General features: G+C 46.6%; 1 protein-coding gene across 2 annotated transcripts in view; it reads left to right on the top strand.

Moving 5' to 3' along the window:
• The window catches only part of HDAC8 (histone deacetylase 8), a 1597648-nt gene that overhangs the window by 920409 nt on the left and 655327 nt on the right, over window positions 1-21912 (top strand). For both annotated transcript variants that reach the window (XM_069648647.1, XM_069648648.1), the window contains one exon: window positions 11965-12059. In XM_069648647.1, coding sequence (XP_069504748.1) covers window positions 11965-12059 — 95 coding nt within the window. The remainder of the gene's footprint in view (window positions 1-11964; window positions 12060-21912) is intronic.

Here is a 21912-nt window from a genome sequence, read left to right as displayed (position 1 = left end):
AATGTGTTTGCTTAAGTTTCCGTATTATGTCTTCTTCTACCCCAACGACCCCACGGTCTGGCTTCATGAAATGTCAGGACTGCGGCTCCAAGTCGATTACGGATCTGCATAGAATTTGTTTGTGATGCCTGGGCGAGGACCACGCTACGGATGACTGTTCGAAGTACCAGTTGTTGACTGCCAAGGCCTTGCAGGAACGTAATGGGAAATTGGAGATGGGAAGGGTGTCCAAGCCCTGTAAATCCAAGTCGGCTGGTCTTTTGACCGACGAGTCGAGAGGGGACTCTCCTCGTCGGAAGAAGTCCAAGCGCTCCCGGTCCCGCAGTTGTTCGCGCCACTTGTCCTCTTTGTTGCAGTGGTCCTGGAATCAACATCACCGTTAGCCTTCCTCGTCTTCTTCGTACGACGCCCCCTCGAAAAAGGTGACCTGCTCCACCAAATCCTCTACCCCGGAGGAGTGGAATGCTTTCCGGGTGCAGATGTTGCAGCTATTTCAGTTCCAAGGCACAATTCCATCCCCAGGCAGGGAACGGTCTCGGCCGTAGGCTTGCGAGCCTTCGGGCCCTGGTGGATGAGGTGATTAACATTGGGAGCCTTCGAGGCCTCGTTAAGACAAGGCATTGGGTGTTCACCAGAGACGTCTCAGGTTAAGGTCACGATCTTCCTCTCCGGCAAAACAGTCGAAACCTGTTCAGGCCGTCGGCACCACTGTCGACGTAGACGCCGACGCTGTCTGAGCCATAGACTCCTCTCCCAAGGAAGGACTTCTTTAAGTCTCTACAGTACATTTATGAGGACGAAGAAAGGTCTGAGGAATATGTTGGTCCTTGTGGTCTTCCGTATGGTACTCCTGGTGTTCCAGAGTGTCTCATCTCTGAGGAGAGTTGGGCGGAGGATCTGTGTCAGTCCTTGCATGATGCCAGTAGCCTTCACAATTCCCCCGAGATGGAGTTTGGTAGGCCGGATCCGGGGGATCATGCTGACTCCTCTTATCGGAGATTGATGTTGAGAGTTGTGGAGTACCTGGGCTGGGCCAGGCCAGGCCTCCGGTGCAATTTGATCAAGACGAACGTAGAGATATTTTGGATCAAGGTCCGTTCACTGACCCAGTGTTGCCATTTCATGTGGCATTGCAAAAGAGGGTGGCTACTACTTGGAACACCCCAGAGAGTATTCCGGCGGTGAACAAGTAGTTAACAAAGAAATGCTGCACATCCAGTAGGGACCCCGGCTAACTGTCCACGCACCCCACTCCGGAGAGTTTGGTGGTTCAGGTGGCTGCGGCCACCTCGAAACAGGCACATACCCTACCATCCCTCCAGATGGGGAAGATAAGCGCATGGATGGATGGGCCCGCAAGGTATTTTCTGCTGGATTATGGTGTTAAAATCTGCCAACTCCACATGTGCACATGTGCAAAGTTTTCGCACTCTGTGTAATTGCATCTCTTTAGCGGCTGAGCATATTCCCGAAGGGGAAGAAAGGGATGGCTTTCTAGCTATTGTGAAGGATGGCAAGGATGCCATGTGTGAATCTCTTCAGTCTGGGTTGGACACTGCGTATAGTGTCAGCAGGTCCATGGCTACGAGCACTGTGATGCGCATATTTGCGTGGTTGCTGAAGTCCGGGTTTGCACCAGATGTGCATGCTCGTCTTCTCAACATGCCCTTTGACGGGTCTCATCTGTTTGGCAGTAAGGCTGACGAGAGCCTTGAGAGGTTGCAGACCTCCAAAGCAGCTGCCAAATCTTTGGGCGTAGCTGTTCGACAACCTCTGCCTTTTCATCCTAGGGGACAGCAATGGAGGGGTGGTTCCTTTCACAAATACTCCACATTTGGAAGGGCGAGAGGGATGGCCAGACAGAGGGGCCAACGTAAGTTTCCTCGTGGTGGACGAGGTAGAGGTGCCAAGGCCGCTCATGCAGCAGCCTCTTGACCATCAGGCGCTGCCACTGCCGCTTCAAAACCGCTCTGAGGCCTTGTCTCATTGTTCACAGGTAGGGGACAGGCTGTCTCAACATCTAGAATAGTGGTGAGCCATTACACAGATGCGTGACCTCTGGAAACGATAGCCCACGGGTACTGCCTTCCTTTTCTATGACAGCCTTACGACAATCCACTGGGGAAACACTCTTTGAGGGTTCTGGATCCGCTCCTTGTGCAGGAGATTTTGACCCTGCCAGAGAAATGCGGTATAGAACCAGTGCCTGCGGTATAGAACCAGTGCCTGTGCTGGAGAGGAACAAGGGTTGGTATTCCACGTATCTTTTGATTCCCAAGAAGGACGGAGGACTGAGATCCATCTTGGACTTAAGATACTTGAACAAGTTCCTCAGGAAGGACAAGTTCAAGTTGGTCACTCTTTCTCAGATCCTTCGGGCCCTCCAACTTCAAGATTGGTTGGTGTCATTGGACCTGCAGGATGCTTATTTTCATGTGCCGATTCAAGCGCAGAAAATACCTGAGGTTCACAGTTGGCAGCTCGCACTATCAGTTTCGGGTCCTGCCATTCATGTTGACCTCCGCCCGAGGGTCTTCACCAAGCTCATGTTGGTGGTGGCAGTGTATCTCAGGAGAGGGGGGATTCATGTCTACCTGTACCTGGATGATTGGCTAATCAGGGGGAGTTCTCCCAAACAAGCCTTGGATCATCTCATCGTCACCTGCCACTCCCTTCACAAACTGGGCTTCTCCCTCAATTTCAAGTAGTCGCATATGACACCTTCCCAACAGCTCCAGTACATCGGGCTGTGTTGGACATGTCCTTGGGGATGTGCTCACTACCCAAGGTGAGGGCTCAACACATTCTCCAGATGGGCTCCAAATTTCAACAAGCCCAGAGTCTTCTGGCTTTCGAATTCTTAAGGTTGCTCGGTCTCATGGCATCCTGCATTTTTCTGGTGCCAGAGGCCCGGCTAAGAATGTGATCCCTTCAGTGGGCTCTCCGGACTCAATGGTCCCAGTTCTCTGGCAAGATATCGGATGTCCTTCATGTTCCCGTCAAGGTCTCCTAGGATCTTCTGTGGTGGGCCAGCGAGGAAAATCTCATGAAGGGGGGAGCCTTTTTGGCAACCGTGGCCAGAGGTAAGCATAGTGACGGACGCTTCCCTCACGGGGTGGGTGGCTCATGCCAACAATCTGACCATCAGTGGTTGTTGGTCTCCATAGGAGTCCAAACTAAACAGCACTGATGACTTTCCAGCCATCTGTACGGGGAAGGAATGTCCTGATAATGACGGACAACATGATGGCCATGCATTACCTCAACAAGAGAGGTGGTGTAGGGTCACTCCCTCTGTGCAGGAAGGCAATGCAGCTCTGGTTCTGGGCAATTCAAGAAGGAATCGCCCTAGCGGCGGTTCATCTGGCCGGAGAGGAGAAAATAGCAGTGGACGTCCTGAGCAGGCAGAGTGCAGTCTCCGAGTGGGAGCTAGCTCAGGAAGTCCTTCAAGAGATCTTTGCCCTTCGGGGAACCCCGCAGGTGGACCTGTTTGCAACCGGTGCCAACCGGAATTACTAAAGGTACTGCTCGTGGGAATTTCATCTAAGATGAGGCTCTAGTAGACGCATTCGTCGTGGATTGGTTATTACCGCTTCTGTACGCGTTTCCTCCGATCCCCATCATGCCTCAAGTTCTCAGGAGCTTATGACAGTTCGGGATCCGCCTGATCCTCATTGCTCCAGATTGGGCCAGGAGAGCGTGGTACCCGGACCTTCTAGACATGTCCATCTGTCCTCCGATACGTCTTTCCCAAAGAGAGGATCTTCTCTCCAGAGAGGAAGGTCAGTTTCTCCATTCAGAGGTCAAGACTCTCAACCTTCACGCATGGTTTCTGAACGTTTGAGATATAAGAATTGGGACCTCACGGATGACGTGATGGAGGTGTTGCTTTCGGCCAGGCGTCCAGCAACAAAGTCCCGGTAGCGTTGCCGTAAGTTTTACGACTGGTGCAGAGGAAAGAATGTTGATCCTTTTCAATGCTCAATTCCGGAGGTTCTCTCCTTCTTACTTTCTTTGGCCCACAGGGGTCTTCAGGTGGGAACCATTAAAGGTTACCTGGCAGCGCTTTCTATCTTTAAGCGCTCGTCAGAGGAATGCTCCAATTTTAAGATGCCACTGATCACTGAAAGGGCTCACAAATGTGTTCCTGCCGTCGCCTTTTCAGGTGCCGGTATGGGACCTTAATTTGGTCTTAAAGTTTCTGATGGGTGCACCGTTTGAACCTTTGCACTCTTGTCTGTTGAGATTGTTGACATTTAAGACTGTTTTCTTGGTTGCAGTTACCTCTGCTCGAAGAGTGAGCAAGTTGCCGGCACTTTTTTCTAAGACACCCTTCACTTTCTTCCACAAGGACAGGGTTGTATTGAGGGTTGTATTGAGTACGTCCGTCGTTCCTACCCAAGGTTGTGTCAGAATTTCATTTAAGTCAGAAGGTGGTGCTCCCTGCCTTCTATCCTACTCGCATCCTAGTAAGGACGAGGAGAGATTCCATAGGTTGGATCCTAGGAGGCCATTGAGCTTTTATCTTTCTAGAATGTCCAAGGTCAGAGTGGACGACCAGCTCTTTGTAGGGTATACTGGACACCGATTGGGCCAGGCTGTTTCTAAGCAGACCTTGTCTAGGTGGATCAGCCTCACTATTTCAGAATGCTACAGGTTGGCTGGCTTGACCCTCCTGGAGGCTTGCGGGCTCATTCTACCAGGGGCATGGCTACATCGAAAGCCCTGCAGAGGGGTGTACCGGTAAAGAACATCTGTGATGCTGCAACGTGGTCTTCCATACACACGTGTGTTGTATTATTCCCTGGATACTTCCCATGCTCAGGATGTTGCCTTTGGTAAGGTAGTACTTTACTCTACCATTCATTTGGGTAGGTCTAAATTCTTCTCCCTCCTCCACTCATGGATATTGCTTTGGGAGTCTGTCATAGATGAGGAATACATTGGTGGACACAATCCTTTCGAAGAACAAGTTACTTACCAACTGGTAACGTTCTTTCGACTGGATGTTCCTCCAACATATTCCTCATCGCCCTCTCAGCCTACCCCTCTCAAGAATTTCCCATGCCATTACAGCTTTCGTTCCAACAAGGCTAAGTGCAGTCGATGCTGTATTATAGGCACATGTGCCACACGTTGTGAGGGGGTAAAAACATGAACTGAGGCTACGGGCGCCGTGCTTGCTACTTATAACTTCCGATGACGTCACCCTCAACGGAGGCCTTCGAGGGACAGGGTCATCGACCCTAGCCATCGACGCAGGGTGTCCTCTGCCGAAAAGAATTCCAAAGTAGCACAGCTGTGGACATTACATGTCATAGATGAGGAGTACATTGGAGGAACATCCAATCGAAAGAACGTAACCAGTTAGTAAGTAACTTGTTCATCTCTTTACATTTAACTACACTGCATACATATTAAATTGCAACATTGTGCCGATTTCACCGCACCACCAGTCACAAATTTGGCACTCAAAACATTAACCCCTCTTCATCGATGGGACCTTTCCTGACCACCCCAACACATCTATGTACACTGTATGACAGGAGAGGAATCCTCTTATGTCAGTCAGCGTTATGCTGCCTCAAGCTGTTTGCTCAATATGGAGGCAGCAGGGCTGTCTGTCTTTTGCATGGAGCTCTTTGAGCTCTGTATTGCAAAAGAAAAAAACAGTACATTGTGGGGGAGGTGCCCCTGCTCAGAGGCAGGCATCACAGTCCCCTGTGCAAACAAAGCACCCAGGCCAACAGTGCTGTCTGGCACTGTGCTTTGGACCAAGATATGTACGTTTAGGTTAACATTATAAACATACATCTTTCATCTGACTGTGTCAGGTGAAAGATGTACATTTAGAATCGTAATCTAAACCTACATCTTGCGCCGTTTCACTCCTAACTCACAAGCTGCCAATGCTATTAACTACATATGTGTATTGAGTTCTTACTGATTGTGGGAGCGAGTGCTGTTAACACCTTTGTTTTGCCACTTAGATGTTACAATAAACAGCTGGATCGGTCTTTCTAGTATTTAATAATGGCAAAGACACATGTAACCACCAGTCTTTATACAATCCAATGACTTCAGGCACAGCATTCTCCCCAACTAAATAGTGTGTAATTTTAGCCTGCTGTAATATTGAAAATATAAAACTCGGCCTCAACCGAGGCGTTCTCAAGTGTGAACGTTTTCTGTTGCTGCTTAAATAGTATTCTTTTTCTCCATTTGGTTGTGTTTCGTTTCACCTGGATAAATAACTTTTTTTTTATTCAGAGTAGTACAAAACAGCATTAGCAATAAATAATAGATACAAATAACAATTAATTAATGTGACATTCTCCATGTATTGCTCAATCTATTATCAGTACAGGTAACAATATCCAGATAAGATACCCCACAAAGTAGACAATGCTTTCATTGTAGTCGTCTTTACCTTAGTGGCTAACACCTCCTGTTTTACATTTATTTGGGATTTTGTGTCACCAGTGAACCTAAAAAAACGAGTCTCTCCAATACATGTCTGCATGGGAATAGTATCCATGAAGAGGCAGTAGCCAAGAAAGCTGATCTCTGCCAAACACCCTTCTATATTCAGTAAGAAGAGTTTCCTTGAAACCTTTAACTCCAGGACAAGACAAAAGAAATCTGCTCCCTTTGGTGCCTTGCTCCCTATCAACTAGGCGAGGTGTCTTGTTCCATACTTGCGGGCCTTTCTAGTCCAGTCTGATACAGCATGTTAAATAATTTTGTATTCAATGTATTCTTTTAAAATGTGCACCTAGAAGAAAGGATTGTAACATGTTGCATAAGGACTCTAATACAAACTCATTTGAAAAGAAACCACAATGCAGCTATCACATCTCCTTATTCCCACCGATATTGACCTGTCCAAGTATTCTGTATGCCTGACAGTGAGTCCCTCTCTCTAACCAATTCTGCCTGCATCTGTGGAATGGTGTAATCAAAATCTACACAATTTTACATAACTAATGTTGCACAATTTAACGTCTGTTCTGTATGTCTTTTTAATGCTTCAAAATATTTACAGTTCTAGATTATAAATCACTGATTATGGGTTATGCTGGTGGGCTATCCAGCAGGGTCTCCAGGTAAAACAATTTCAGGTAAGTTAGGGTTGTCCAATAAAGGTGTCTCCAACCATAGCTTGGGCTCTGGTATCCTATGCCAAAGTTTGTTCCAAGCTTTACAGATGCCCTTAATTGGTTTATAAGCAAGAAGCTCCACCTAGCAGGTTGAGGATTAAGGGGAGTAACACTCCCTCAAATTGTCCTTTTCTACTAGGTTCTATAAGTCTCTGCCAGTGGACATTGGCACTTTATACGAAATACTTTTCAAAATCTGAGAGTATCCATCCATCTGCCAGAAGAGATCTGAATAGTTTATACATGCTTCTACGACCAGTCCATGTAAACGTTATTTAAAGTAAGGTTAACTTAACATCTAAAAGGATTGCCTAAAAGATACATCTGTATTTTGGGAGCAATAACATCAATGGTAATATCTGCCTAAATGTGATTCAATTGTTTTTAGGAAAGTCTGATAATTCAGATCATAAATGTTCTTGCTTAAAGATAAGTGAATCCCTACATATTTTATGGGCTGTTGAATAATGATATCGAGGGCCTTGTGGGAGGTTGGAGTTCTCTGTTAATCAGAATCTGTTTTTAAGATATTCATTTTATAGCCAGCCACTAGTAGAAACCTGTATATTCCTATCACTGCCTGCTCTCATTTAAGAAATAAGGGGCTGTTGTCAGCAGTCTAATTTTGTTGGAAGGCAATGGCAGGAAACGGTTTGCTCTCATCAGATCAGGGTGGTCAAAGGTTCAAAAATAAAGCAAAAATGTATGAGGAGAGGGGACATCCCTGCCGTGTCACTCTTTCCGCAGCCACTCTCCAGCTAATCCTACCGCCAATTGTAAATAACCTTGGGCGTCCTTATATAAAAGCTGTATAGAGCTGGCGAGAGGGTAATTAAAACGTGTTTCACCCTAAGCCGTGTACAAAAATTCCCAGTACCACAGGACAAACACCTTGGAGTCCAATAGCAAGTTCGTCTATGTTCTACTTTATAAGCTAAAGGGCTCCTGGCAATTCCCTGATCTATCCAGGTAGGAAGATAGATACTAGACAAAAAATAATCAGGGCGTGCTCGAATACGTGAAGATTCCAATGACCATAGAAATTTGAATGAATTTACTAATGAATAAGTTGAAAGGAATATTTAGACATCATATTACAAAAACATTCCTCATAGTATTAGACATACATAAACAATGGTATAAACCTAATAAGTTCACAGGACAAGCTAAATTAATATTGAAGACAAAAAATGCAAATTAACATGTAAAGACAAAACTTTATACATAAAAATGTTATAAGGAATGTGTGGGACCCATTTCATCTATTTGGTTCAGCCAATGAAATTACTTACGGCTCCTAACAACTATTTGAACAGTATGCACACTCCATACTGTGTGAGAGTCGGTACAGTTGTGTTTCGGCCATTTGTAGCAGTTGAAAGATGCTGTGAATGAGGCGGCCTTCCTAGGGCGGAAAGAGATTGATACATGCTCAATTAATGATAATTCCTGGGTGCTTTTTGCGGGTGTGACTGAGCATGGTTGTATTCAAAAGTGTGATGGGTTACCACCAACAATTCGTAAGATCTCTCCCAGGCTTTGGCAGTGTCAAAATAAGGCCGTTCTTAAAAGATTTGGGAATAATCATCATTGTGACCAAGCTTCAACATAATTGTTTATGTATCTCAATACCCAGCCTACCTAAATGCATACTTTTTATAGCACTACTTACTTCAGTTGGTGTCAGTGGTTTAATAAGACCAGACTTCTGATCCAACCTAGGCAGTGTTTTTTCTAAAATTCTTTACTCTTCCCAACAGATGGGGTTTGTGATTAGCCATATAAAGCCGATTATTAAACTCCAAGAAAAACGATGTTGCCCTGACCCCTATTAATTCTCCAGTTACGTGATGCCTAAAGTTCTAAACATCACAGGGTCCTTGCTGTAGCTTTATCTGCCATGACAATAAGCACATTCCCCATATGTCTTCTGGGGTACATTTTTTTGAATGCTTCTGTTTTCAATAAAATGATAACGGGGTGTGGGGCTTGACCCCATAAGTGAGAACAAGGACCACTCCGAATCTGGGCTAGGAGGCTTACTTGGGCGAAGGCCAGAGCCTGACCTACCCAAGAGGGGTGTGAGGAAGTTGGGAGATTGGGGGGAATGGGGCCAGGCCATGGACTCTGCCTCCCCCATGTATGAAGAGACAGGCACCCCTTTGTCACCCAATGCCAAACACCCTCCATTCTGGCCTGAGTTCTCTTTTAATTACTGAACTTCAAGGACCAGCATGCCTTTCTGTGATGAGCAGGCCCAGTAGAACAGAAGGATAATTCCACTACCTACACCCGTGCAGATGTTCCGGCACTTGTTAGTAAAGAGCTGTATTTCTCACCGTTGCCTGGACTGAAGGGAGCGCTGACACTGCGGAAGCATTACCAGAGACTGTCTGAATTGTCACGCACAGGTGGTGTGGGGCTAAAGAGGGTTTGTGCATCCTCGTGCAGCAGTGGCCCAACTCTGCATGAAAGAATAGGAATAGCTTGGGCCCCAGAGACAGATGGAACGTGCACCCAATGGGGGAGGGTAGAAATGCAGAAAAACAAACCTACAGTTATAAACTTCACATGAGTCTGTGTAGTGGGTGTTCCGGTGTGCGGTCAGGGGGCGTAGAGGTGGGCTGAAAGACCAGATGGAGAACAGAATTTGGTGGATTGGAGCACTGCAGAGTCTGTGGAGCAGTTGGATAGGAGTGCAGGCGAGGTAGGGTTTTTGAGAAAGAGTGGTGCTTAGTGGAAATAGTGAATCTGAGATTGTGAGAGTCTCTGAGAGTGAATGGTATTGCAAGGAAGTGAGGTGTGTAAGAGTGCAGTAGAAGGGGGTAGTGTGCACAGGTGAAGGGAGAGAGTGAAAGTGTGAGAGTAGTAGAGAGGATAGAGTGATTGAGTGAGTGGAATAGTGACTGGAATAGAGTGGAGGGAGAAAGGATGTAGAGAGTAGTAGGGGGAAGAGGAAGGCAGTTTAGAGGTAGGTGGGAAAAGTGTGAGAATATCAGAGGAGCCATACGGTGGGAGAAGTGAGGGCGCGAGAGAGAGATAGGAGAGAGTAGGCAGTGAGAAACAAAGATAGCAACGTAGAGGAGGGAGACCTAGGAGGACAGAGAGGCCTCCAAAGCGGCCAGGAGGAATTGGAAGGAGAGAGGAGAAAGTGATGAAGTAGGAAGAGACTTAGAAATGGAAGATGGAGGAAAAGAAGGGAGTAGAGAAATATGGAGCTGTAAGATCAAGGAGTGGAGTGAGTGGGACTGGGAGAGCAAATAGTGTCTGGGAAGGTACAGGCACTGTTCACTTGCAAAGACCACTATTTGAGGAATACTAGAATAGGGCATCCATTCAAAGCCCCCGAGAGGCTGAGTTACACAGTACAGGTTACTGGTCTAGGTGATTTTGAGGTGCCAGGGAAGCCTGGGCTGAGGTAGAGGGGGCCCTGGAGAATGAGGGACCAGCTAGAAGAACACTTTAGTGACACCACCCGCAGCCAAAACCACCTCCCAACAGCATCTTAACAAGACACCATCTAGAAATCGCAAACTTTGGATATTTGACCCTCTTCCGCCTTTGACGCTTCCAGCTTTGTAATCTGAACCAATGTCCTAACCGTTCTAGATCCCACCCTTCCCCCCACCACCCCAATCTCAATTAGAGGTTCCAAGGTTTCACCTACAAACTGCTTGTAGTTTATTCTAAAGCTGGTTATATCTGTAGTAAAACGGTATTTGCAGATGCACACAGGTGAATGCAAATATACTTTGCGACCTAAGATTGCCTCTCGTGGGCTAGTCACATTCAATTACAAATATTGTGCCATGTACACCATGACCGTCCGTCTCGCGTCTCTTGACTCTTCATGCCAACAACAAACAGTATGGATGTATGCATGTTTTCAGAGTTTGAACCAGATTTTTTCTCCTCTATTTGCGATATACAACTCTGACACCTTTGTTCTTTGGACCTTATAATCATGTATTCCTTTATCCTGCAGGTTTGGCTCTCCGTCAGTGCTTTACTTGGCAACTGCAACACAAAGGCTATATAAATATCTCTGTTTCCCTACTATACAGCAGTATTAAGTGCCTTAGAAAGAAACGATTCATTTGAGGTGTCCTGCGTGCAAGTTACATTAATGCAAACAGTAGAATCATAACCAATAGATCTGTTATTTTGATGGCTAAATGTTTCACCCCAAAGGGTTTTCAAGGTCATGTTTTCTAATGGCAATGTGATCGTGGGGAGGAAAAGTATATCTTTTGTATGTGCTACCTGTGTCTTTCTCCAGCTTAAAGAATGGCTTTGATTGCTTCAAGTGCAGAGAATACCTCTATTGACTGTTAAGTTTTGAAACAGGTTTACGTATAACAACTTGCATGTTACATCTGAAGCACCTTAATTATAACGGATTCATGTATCACTGACCTTTATTTTACTAAAGATCACTTAATTTCTAATATCATCTACAGACATTCTACAAAGCACTTATTTTATCCTCATGACAGTAAGCATTGTGACTGTGGAAATTAACTTATGAACAGCTGCCAGTATAAGGGAGCGGGGAATGACTTCAGGAATGTTGCATTTCTGTCTACCTTCCAATTTCAGCACAGGTGAACAAGGCTCCAGCCAGGCCTGGACGCATCCATTGTGGACGAAGTACAGAGCTCTATTCATGTGCTGTGTTCATGTAAGGTGTTCTAGCTCTGGCATAATGCATTCCTTTCATTAAAACGTGGTCTCTCTTGCTTCCCTCCACCTCTCTCCCCCCACGCCTGCTCATTCCTAATTTCACAATTCTTGCTGGAGACAGGAGGCTACCACCTTGCCAACACAGCTCGCTGTTGGACGTACCTGACCGGGGTCATTCTGGGGAGAACACTTTCATCAGAGATACCAGATCATGAGGTAAGGTCTCCAACATAAGCCCTTTCCTTCTCTATTGCACGTGGGCTAGGGGTGAACATGGAGGGCTCCCTGCTTAGTCATTCCTCCTAATCAAATCCACATCTTCACCACTCAATACTATTTTGTTGAGAGATACTCCGCTAACAATAACACACTGTGCCGGCAGAATAGTGGACTCTTGTTCGGAAAATCTGAGATGGTCAGCCTTTTTTGTACAAGAGATTTTCAAAAGCCAATCAACTCGAAATTCGCATCTAATTGGTAGAAGGATGCTAAACAGATTTGGCCTGTTAACATAGTAAACTATGTGGGAATCTCTGCATTTTGAATACCCTCGTTTTACCCAAAAGAGATGCGCTATAATTCAAAGTTGTTTTTCATGAAAAAAGAAATAGCAATTATGATTGTAAGCTTGTTGTATGTGGCGTTTGTCATTCCATAATGTGCAGAATTTGTCATTTTGATGTTGATGCTATTAACCTGCGTTTAGTCTTGTGTACTCTTAAATGATCATAGAACAGCATCCTTTTGACGGGGCAGGCATCCATGCGATAACAAGTAGTCGAATGAGGTCATGAACATACTTTGCCACAGTTGTATCAGTGTTAACTCACAGGATGAAAATGCATCATTGGGAGAAAACTTAAGAACTCTGTCATCCAGCGACTTCTGATTTTCAGTTTAAGAGAACTTCTGCCACAAACTTCTGAATCTCAAAATTGTTCAAATAAGGTAGGTGCAGCTTGTAATACATGGACACTGCTGATTACACAACATTATGCTCCACATCACCCACACTGCCATCATCTCCCAAGCGGCATGTACACAACGAAACTCCTACATTCTAGAAACCCGACCCAGGCCCTAGATAAAAATTTGAAGTAGTAGCATTTTTCTCACTATTTTGGGAAATTGGGAGTAACATAGTTCTCATTCCCAGCAGGCATATCTTTAGGCAAGTCAAAATATATTTTAATTGTAATAAATGTTTCTGATGCTTGTGAGTCTGCTAGTCGAAATGGCAGAGTATTGCTTTCTTTCGAAGATCGAAAGGGGACGTCGACATGAGCATGACTATAACACTATCCCTAACGTGATGTGCAGTGTACCCAAAATCCCTCACAGTCGAGGTCCCTCAGATTGTTTTTTTCCGCCAACCTAGTTGGTCGTCTATGCGGAGCTCACAAGAGTTAATATTGCTAAGTTTGTCCCCACGACCTACAGTAGTCTAGTCTTCCAACTAATCCTCTAGATGACTGCCTCGTGGGCTTCCTGCCGCCGAAGACATCCACAACTGCTCAGCGACTGTTGCACTGTTGAACTCCTGGACCACTTTTGACCACGTGGCCTCGGCCCTCCGGCCAGGCCCTTTACAGTAGGGAGAGTGGGGCTCTGGGTTTATTCTTCTCTGGAATGTATTTCCTTTTCCCCTCTCTTTCTCTTCTTGGTCTGGCTGCCGTTACCCTCTGCTATGGAGAGGACGCACTTTAAATTTTGCCGGCAAGTTTCCATCGAAGGACACCCATCGCTTTTGCAATCTGTGTCTTCCTCAAGGCCACGACGAGCGCCCATTCAAGTCCTGCAATTTCTTTTGACCGAAAACGTTGAGACAGGCAGACTAAATGGTGGGCGGCCTACGCTATACAGTCCGAAAGCCATTCCCCCATTGGCGCTGTTGCTTCGGACGACAAGGAATCTATCGGCAGCCATGGCACTGAATTGGAAGCCATCAACCTGTCGGCTGAGCCTTCAGGCTCCCAAAAGACAATCCCCGGCCCCGAAAGACAGGCCACCGGCTCTGTTATGGGGAGTTCACACCCCAGCGACAGGGGCACCCATGCACCACAAATACAAAAACACACATTTGTATTTGTATTTTATTTATTTGTATAGAGAGCTAGGCCCGAGGGCAACCAGGTGCATTTCTTAAGGCACAAGGTACAAAAAATGGCATTGATACAGCTACAGACAGGCAAAAGATTAAATTCACAGGTGCATATCTTAGGGTACAAAGGTACAAAAGTGGCATGGCTACAGGTACAAGCAAACAATAGGTTCACAAGCAAAGGTGCCGGTAGTGCATGAGTAGTGGGGCAGGTGTCTTAGGCTGTAGTGAGTGAAGTGTGGAAGATGTTTAAAGAGCGTGGCGGATGGGAGGGTTCTGATGGATAGTTGGACGGAGTTCCAAAGTTTGGATGCAAGGACTGGGAAGCTGACGCCTCTGGCAGTCTGCAAGTTATATTTCGGAATAGTAAGCAATTGTACTTGGGCAGATCTTAGTGTCCGTGAGGGGATGTATTGAGAGAAGCGGGAGGTTAAGTAGGTAGGGACCTGGTTGTTGACACATTGGTGAGTGAGAGTCAGTGATTTGAGTGAGATTCTTTGGGCGACAGAGAGCCAGTGTAAGCTCTTCCTAGTGTCAGCGATGTGAGGGCTGCTCTGATCGCATTGTTTTGGGCGATCTGGTGTTTGTTGTGGTTACGTTGGTTAGTACCTTGATAAAGTGCGTTGCAGTAATCAAGTTTAGACATAACCAACGTCCTGGCGAGGGTAGTGCAGTTCTGGGTAGAGAGGAATGGTCGGCAGGCTGTGATCAATTTACAGGTATAGGCTGATGCAGCGGCAACTGCATTAGTTTGTCAGTTAAGGGACATTGTGGAATCAAGGTAGATACCCAGAGTTTTGGTCTCTTTAGCCACTTGTTGAAAGTGCTGAAGGACGGGTCAAGCTTGCTAAGTCTTTGTTGGGTATCAAGGATGAGGAGCTCTGTCTTGTCATCATTGAGACAGAGCTCATGATGTGCCATCCATGCTTGGACAACTTGGTATACATCGTTCGACGCTGTAGCGTCTGCGATGTAGTCACCAGAGATGGGGATGAGTATCTGGGTGTCATTCGCGTAGTTGGTGTAGGTGACACCCAGATAGTCAAGCACATCGAACAAAGGATTGGTGAAAACATTGTAGAGCGTAGGAGATACGCACAATCCTTGGGGAACTCCACATGGGACCGGAGATGGGTCAGCGGAGTCCGTGGGTGAGAATACTCTCATGAGTCTATTGTCAAGGAAGGATCTGATCAAGTTAGTGGCATTTTCAGAAAAGTGGGCAGCAGATTTCAGGTGTTGGCATAGGATTTGATGATTGACCAGATCGAAGGCCGCTGAGAGGTCTAACAGTAGTAGTAGGGCTAGTTTGCCATTATATTTTAAGAACAAAGTTATGGCAGAAAAAGTCACGAGTCCACAGCGCTTATACAGTGATTAAGAAAATAAACATCAAGGCTGCGGATATCTGGGCGGTGTGGGTGTACTGCCAATACACATCCACAGGAATAGTTGAAGAAAAACAAAGATGTTCCCAGTCTCACTGCGCCAAGAAATTGGAATTAGTTGTTTGTGCAAAGAAAAGCCTTTATTGTTTGTGCGAAGAGAAGCCTGACACGTGTTTCAAGCTGTGTACAGCTTTTCATCAGAGGCTTAGGTTGCAGCAATAAGAACTCCACCGCGTAGACACGAGTAGACTGAAACAAGCGGTCATTGAGCTTTCCGCAACTGCGAGGCATTTTGAGAACTGTATCTGGCATTGTCCTACTCTAAATATGGAGTTCTTATTGCTGCAACCTAAGCCTCTGATGAAAAGCTGTACACACCTTGAAACACGTGTCAGGCTTTTCTTCACACAAACAATAAAGGCTTTTCTTTGCACAAACAACTAATTACAATTTCTTGGCGCAGTGAGACTGGGAACATCTTTGTTTTTCTTCATTAAATTTTAAGTCCTCTATTTGAGTTTTCAGATCTAATAAGGCTGTTTCTGTCCCATGCCTGGGTCTCAAACCAGATTGTCTTGTGCCAAGTAAGTTATTAGTCTCCAAATACGTCTGTATCTGGAGGTAGGCCGCTCTATCTAAGATTTTTAAGAGGAACGGGACTGTTGTGATTGTTCTGAAATTGGTTGGTATGGACGGATCAAGTGTCGGCTTTTTCAGCAGTGGGATGACCCAGGCGTCCTTAAGGTTGTTGGGCACAATTCCAGACTGAAATGAGGAATTAATGAAGGTGGTAATGAAGGGAGCAGGTCGTGGGCAGATTCCTTAATGATAGGGGCCGGGCAGGAGTCCCCTTGGCAGTTAGAAGGTTTAAGGTTGCTGATTATTTTTTCAACTTCAGAGATGGTAAGAGGAGTGAAGCTAAATGGGGGCTGGGTGAAAGTGGTGGGTGTTTTAGGTGCCAGAGGTTTGGAAAGAAGAGAGTTTTGTTTGGCATTTATTTTGGCTTGCAAGGTGGTTATTTTGGAGAGGAGAGCATTTTGGATGCTTTTTCACCAGGACCTGTCTTTGTTACACGTATCTGGTATAGGTGAAGGGGATTCTAATTCTTTGAGAATTTTGAAAAGCTCCTTCGTGTTGGATTCAGCTTGTGAGATGCACAGGTTATACGTTTCTTTTTTTGCCTGTATAATGGCTTCCTTGTAATTAAGGGACGCGATGAAGAGGTTGTCTTTGTTAGAGGCACATGGGAGACTTTTCCAAAGTGATTCAGCCTTGCGTTTTCTTTGCGCAGAGCTCTAAGTTGTGGCATAAACCACGAGTTCAGGTGAGCTCGTTGTTTAGCTTTCCTGAGTTTGAGCGGGGCTATAGTGTCAATGGCTTTGAGCAGTGTTCGGTTGAAAGTGTCCACTAAGACCGTAGGGTCGTTATAGGATGTGGCACAGTTGTTCAGAGTGGGTAGGATAAGCAGAAGCAGCTTGTCCCTGGTGATGTCCTTTTTATTCCTTGTGGGGATAGAGGAGGCTATTGGAGGTTTGGTGCTGGGAATGGTGGCAGTTAGTTGGAAAATAATTACGTGGTGGTCGGACCAAGCACAAGCTGAGTTGGAACTTATCGTAGTATTACAATTTAAGTCTATGATCCAATTGCGCGTTCTGCCTTTGTTGTGTGTAGGTTCGAGGTTACGTTGTTGGAAGCCTAGGTTTGACACAATGCTTGCAACTTCTATGGCCATTAGATCCTTGGGGTCAGACAGTCCAAGATTCAGGTCCCCTAGCAGCAGCACTTGAGAGTTAGGCTTAGTGTTGTTGGATAGGATAGAAGTAATATCTTCTGCGAAGGAGAAGAGTGGACCGGGTGGTCTGTAGATGAGGTGGAGTGTCGCTGTATTGGTGGGTGAGAGTGAAAGTTTCACTGATAGTGCTTCCGCTGAGCAACATTGAATGTTTGGGATCAGTCTCATGTTGATATTCTCCCTATGTATGAAGGCAACGCCGCCACCTTTAGACAGGTTAGATTGGCGGACGTTTCTGAGGATAGAGTATTCATCAGGAATGGCGAGGGATAAGAGCGGGCCAGAGGCAGCGTGCAGCCATGTTTCTGTAATAGCAATGAAGTCGAGGTTCTGGGTTGTAATGAGGTCAGCGATATCGAGGGCATGAGCGGCGTGGGATCTGGCATTGATAAGCGCTCCTTTTAATTCTGTAGGTACGGTCGTGTATGGTTTGGGTGAGGACTGGGTAGGGGTATGGATGGTGTTCGTGTGTTGGCGTTGGGCTGGACGGTGGACATCTCCTAAGGTCTCCTTGAAAGAGTCCTCGAAGAAGCGCACACCGCCAATAGGGCTGCAGAAAACTTTGATGGCGCCTTCCAAACCTCGCGGTGCGGCACCCTCCACGCAACCGCCCTCTGGAAAGGGTGTTCACCCTAAAAAAACATACAGTCATCGACACACCGTGCAAGAACACACATGCGCCTAAGGCCTTGGTGGAGTCACCGACCGCGACGGCACTGTCAAGCATGTCTAGACCTTAGATTCAACTGCCAAAAATCCACGAAAGCCTTGCGGCTATCATTTCGTCAGCCACAGAGCACAAGGTCACTGCCTCTCGTCGAAAGTATTCTGAAGTCCCCCAGCCTCTCTCTAAGGCCTTATTGGGAAAATTGCCACCTTCTGGGCAACATTTTCCACCTCCAGACACTTCTGCCTCTTCCCTATGGACTCGGGTGAGATTTGAACAATACATGGACAAAATGGCCGTGTTTATTGACTTTTCTGACAGGTACATTACACCTAAAGAACTTGGGAAGAGGACTCCTACCCCATTCCTTACAAATAGCAGAAATTCCCCATCTCTGCACAGGGACACCAGGAGGATATCTTGGATGTCACAGAGCACCCAACACAGGAGGATATCTATGAGGACATTCATTCCTTTGCAGAAGACACAGCTGATCAAGACCCAGACTGGGATCAAGATCAGGTGGGGTATTAGGGCCCTTAGCTATGAACAATGCATACCCCTAACCCGAACATCATCTGTCTAGATCCCCATTCTTTGCCTCCACAGAGGGATTTGTCACCTTTTGACGACCAGATGGTGTACAATGCTATTTTGAAAATGGCACCAATCATTTCCAGACTGCAACACGCGAGTCAGCTCCAGACTCTGACTGTGTTGAGAATATCCTCAAGGAGAAGCCTCCGACTAGTCAAGCCATCCCCTTACTCAACACTATAAAGAGGTGCCTAGTCCCTTCCTTGTTGTCACAGTCTCTCACATGGGCGGTCAACCCCCAGGTTGAAAAATTATTCCGCCCATCACCTTCCGACCCATTGTACATAAGGGTCACACTACAACGGACTCCCTGGTGGTTACTACCATTCGGAAAAGGGCGGGTTTCCACTGTCCTCGGCAGAAGCCCCTCCGGATAAAGATTGTAAAAAGTTTTATGCCCTGGGTAAATGGGTCACTGCCTCTGCGGCCTACTCTTACTAGGATCGCACACAATACCACTCTCCTGGCAAGCTACAGCGATTTCCACCCACAACATATTGAAGAACACTCTGGACTTTGCTGAGTCCACTGGACGCACCCTAGCCCAGGGGACTTTACAAAAGACATGCCTGGTTAAAGAACTCTGGCTTTAGACCTGAAACTCAGGCCTCTTATCAACAAAACAGTTGAAGACTCCAACCTTTTTGGGAAAGCTGTTGATGATGCCCTGGAGACTGCGAAAAAAGAGCACGAAACAGTAAAATTGCTCAGCCAGATCACGGCTGAGCCCTTCAACCAGCATAAAGGCTCTAACTCCCGCCGGTCCTATCGTGGGCAATCTTTTTATCACTCTCCCCATGGACAGTATGGCTCAGGGAGTACCCCCTGGTCCTCCGGCCAAGGCTCTTCTAGTAACAACCAATATCAACAAAGAGGTCCTTGTAGAGGCAAGGGTAGAGGCAGGAACTCTACTCCTATAGGCTCCCCAGCCTACACCTCAAAGTGACTTGCCAGTTCGGGTCCCCTCCCCCAATTCACCGGTCGGGGGTCGCTTGTCGTTCATTCACGCCTGGGAGGGGATCATATCAGACCAGTGGGTGTTAAAGAAAGTCACCCACGGCTACTGCATCGAGTTTCACTGACCACCTCGATATCACCCACCGAAGAGCAGACGCCTGTCGCCAGAACATTTGCGCGTCCTGCTGGAAGAGGTTCAGGTCCTTCCGGAAAAGGGCACCATAGAAGTCATCCCCATTCACCAGGTAAACAAGGGTATTTATCCTGTGTACATCCTTGTACCCAAAAAGGATCTCACCATGCGCTTTGTGTTAGACCTGTGCACAGCGAACAAGTATGTCAAACCTCAGAAATTCAGGATGACAACACTGCAGGAGGTAATCCCACTGCTGCAGCAGGGGGATTACATGGCCACATTGGATATGAAAGATGCATACTTTCATATTTCAATGTTGCCAGCGCACAGAAAGTACCTCCGGTTCATGATAGATGTCACCCACTATTGGTTCAAGGTTCTCCCCTCTGGCATTGTCTCAGCGCCACAGGTATTCACAAAGTTACTGGCGGTAGTAGCTGCTCACCTGCGCACGCAGTCCATCCCAGTATGTCCTTACCTCAACAACAGGCTCATAACAGGGCATTTGTATGGAACATGCCAAGCAAATACCCAGAAGACGGTAGACCTTCTCTTCAACCTAGGTTTCTCTATCAACGAGAAAATATCCAGTCTGGACCCCAATCAAGTCAAACAGTTTCTGGGCGATCTAATTCGGACCAAAGACGGCCTTGTCTTTCCCTCCAACGAGAGGGTTCAGCAAAACATGCTGTTCAGATACCTGACTATGTAGCCAGTCACCAGGTGACTGTACGCAAGGCCATGCGACTGTTAGGGATGATGGCTTCCTACGTCTACCTAATTCCTCACGCTTGTCTGCGCATGCGCCCCATGCAAGAGTGGCTCTCGAGCCAATGGTGTCAGGCCAGTGGGACGATCTAGTGGTTGTCTCGGCAGCCCTCTTTCAGTCTCTGCAGTGTTGGTCAAGGAAAACCTTCTATTCACCTCCTTTAACAGATTGCACACGGCATGTGGTCCCCAGCGGTAAATTCCAATCACATCAACCTGTTGGAACTGCTAGCAGTGTTCAAGGCCCTGAAGGCCTTCCAAACACACCTCCAGGGGAAGACAGTTCTAGTCCTCACAGACAGTACTAAGGCCATGTATTACATAAACAAACAAGGGGTCACTCTCTCTCTAGGGCTGTCCAAACTGTCCCAGAACATATGGAAGTGGGCTCTCCAACACAAAATGGTCCTCCTTTCACAACGTGTTCCAGAGGCACTCAATCTTCTGGTGGACGTACTCCACAGAGACATCCCCCTACCCGTAGAACACGAGTGGCGGCTACAGGAGGACATTGTACTCAACGTCTTCGCAGAATGGTGTTTCCCAGAGGTCAACTTGTTTGCCACTCGTGAGAACACCCAATGGCCAGATTATGCCTCGGGGTACCCTCAAAACCACTCCAAGGGGAAAGGTCTTTGGATAACATGATCCGGGAAAATACGTCTACGCTTTTTCCCCCCCGATTCCACTGCTCAACAGAATAGTGCACAAGATGCACGAAGAGCCAGTCAGGATGATTCTGGAGGCCCTGATGTGGGCCTGCAAGCCTTGCTTCTCCCATCTCATGGCAATGTCAGTCTCCTCTCCCAGGAAGCTACCATGCCTGTGCAACAGGCTGTCTCAAGACCAGGGAGAAACACTACATCCATGCCCTCAAACTCTCAATTTAGCAGCCCGGCTCCTGAGGTCATAGAGTTTTCAGCACCTCAAGCTCCCTCAAAGATGCATGGACAAAATTCAGAGAAGCACGGAAACCTAACACCAGTGAACTGGATATCCCAGTCCCTTTGATGAGTAGGAATTACCCTGGAGATGCAGATTTTGATTCATACATCAATAATCAAAACGACTCGGGTAGTAGGCAAAAGAAGACTGTTTTAATATCAATTATCTAAAACGGGGAGCATAACGAACATCAACGAACTCGCTCGATCCTCTTACTCAAACATTCTTAGCACAAACTGAGATCTTATATGCAAAACTCATCACCAATGACGTTAACCTATGTATGAATCAATGTCATCCTACGTGGCAAACTACAAAAACCTACGAGAATGGGAGACTGGCTCTGAGTGAACATCTTAGTGTACGATCCATACTAGTCTAAAAGTGTGAATTTGTGATTGGTTACTTAACATCAGGTGGGGCAACTAAGCCCTCCCCTAAAAATTACCACTATGAACGTCACTAAATACACGATGTTCCATTGGTTTACACAACTATAGGACCCCTAAATACGCAGTCCTCTACAATTGGTTGGCGCTCTAACCTCCGTCAGTACTTTTCCATCTACGTCTATCAGCCTGCAGGCTGGCCATCCAGGTGCTGGTGAGCTCTCCTTAACCATTGTTTCCCACCAATTAGCATATCAATCCATCACCTCAGTGGTCTACTGTCAATTAGGCTTTTGAAGCTCGGCCTTGAGAGTGTTCTTAGCTCTGAG

This window comes from Ambystoma mexicanum, chromosome 2q (genome assembly GCF_040938575.1).
Source record: "Ambystoma mexicanum isolate Mex_15411 chromosome 2q, UKY_AmexF1_1, whole genome shotgun sequence".
In the NCBI taxonomy this organism is placed as follows: domain Eukaryota; kingdom Metazoa; phylum Chordata; class Amphibia; order Caudata; family Ambystomatidae; genus Ambystoma; species Ambystoma mexicanum.
The sequence above is the reverse complement of the archived record's forward strand: the minus strand, read 5'-3'. Positions and strand labels throughout refer to the sequence as shown.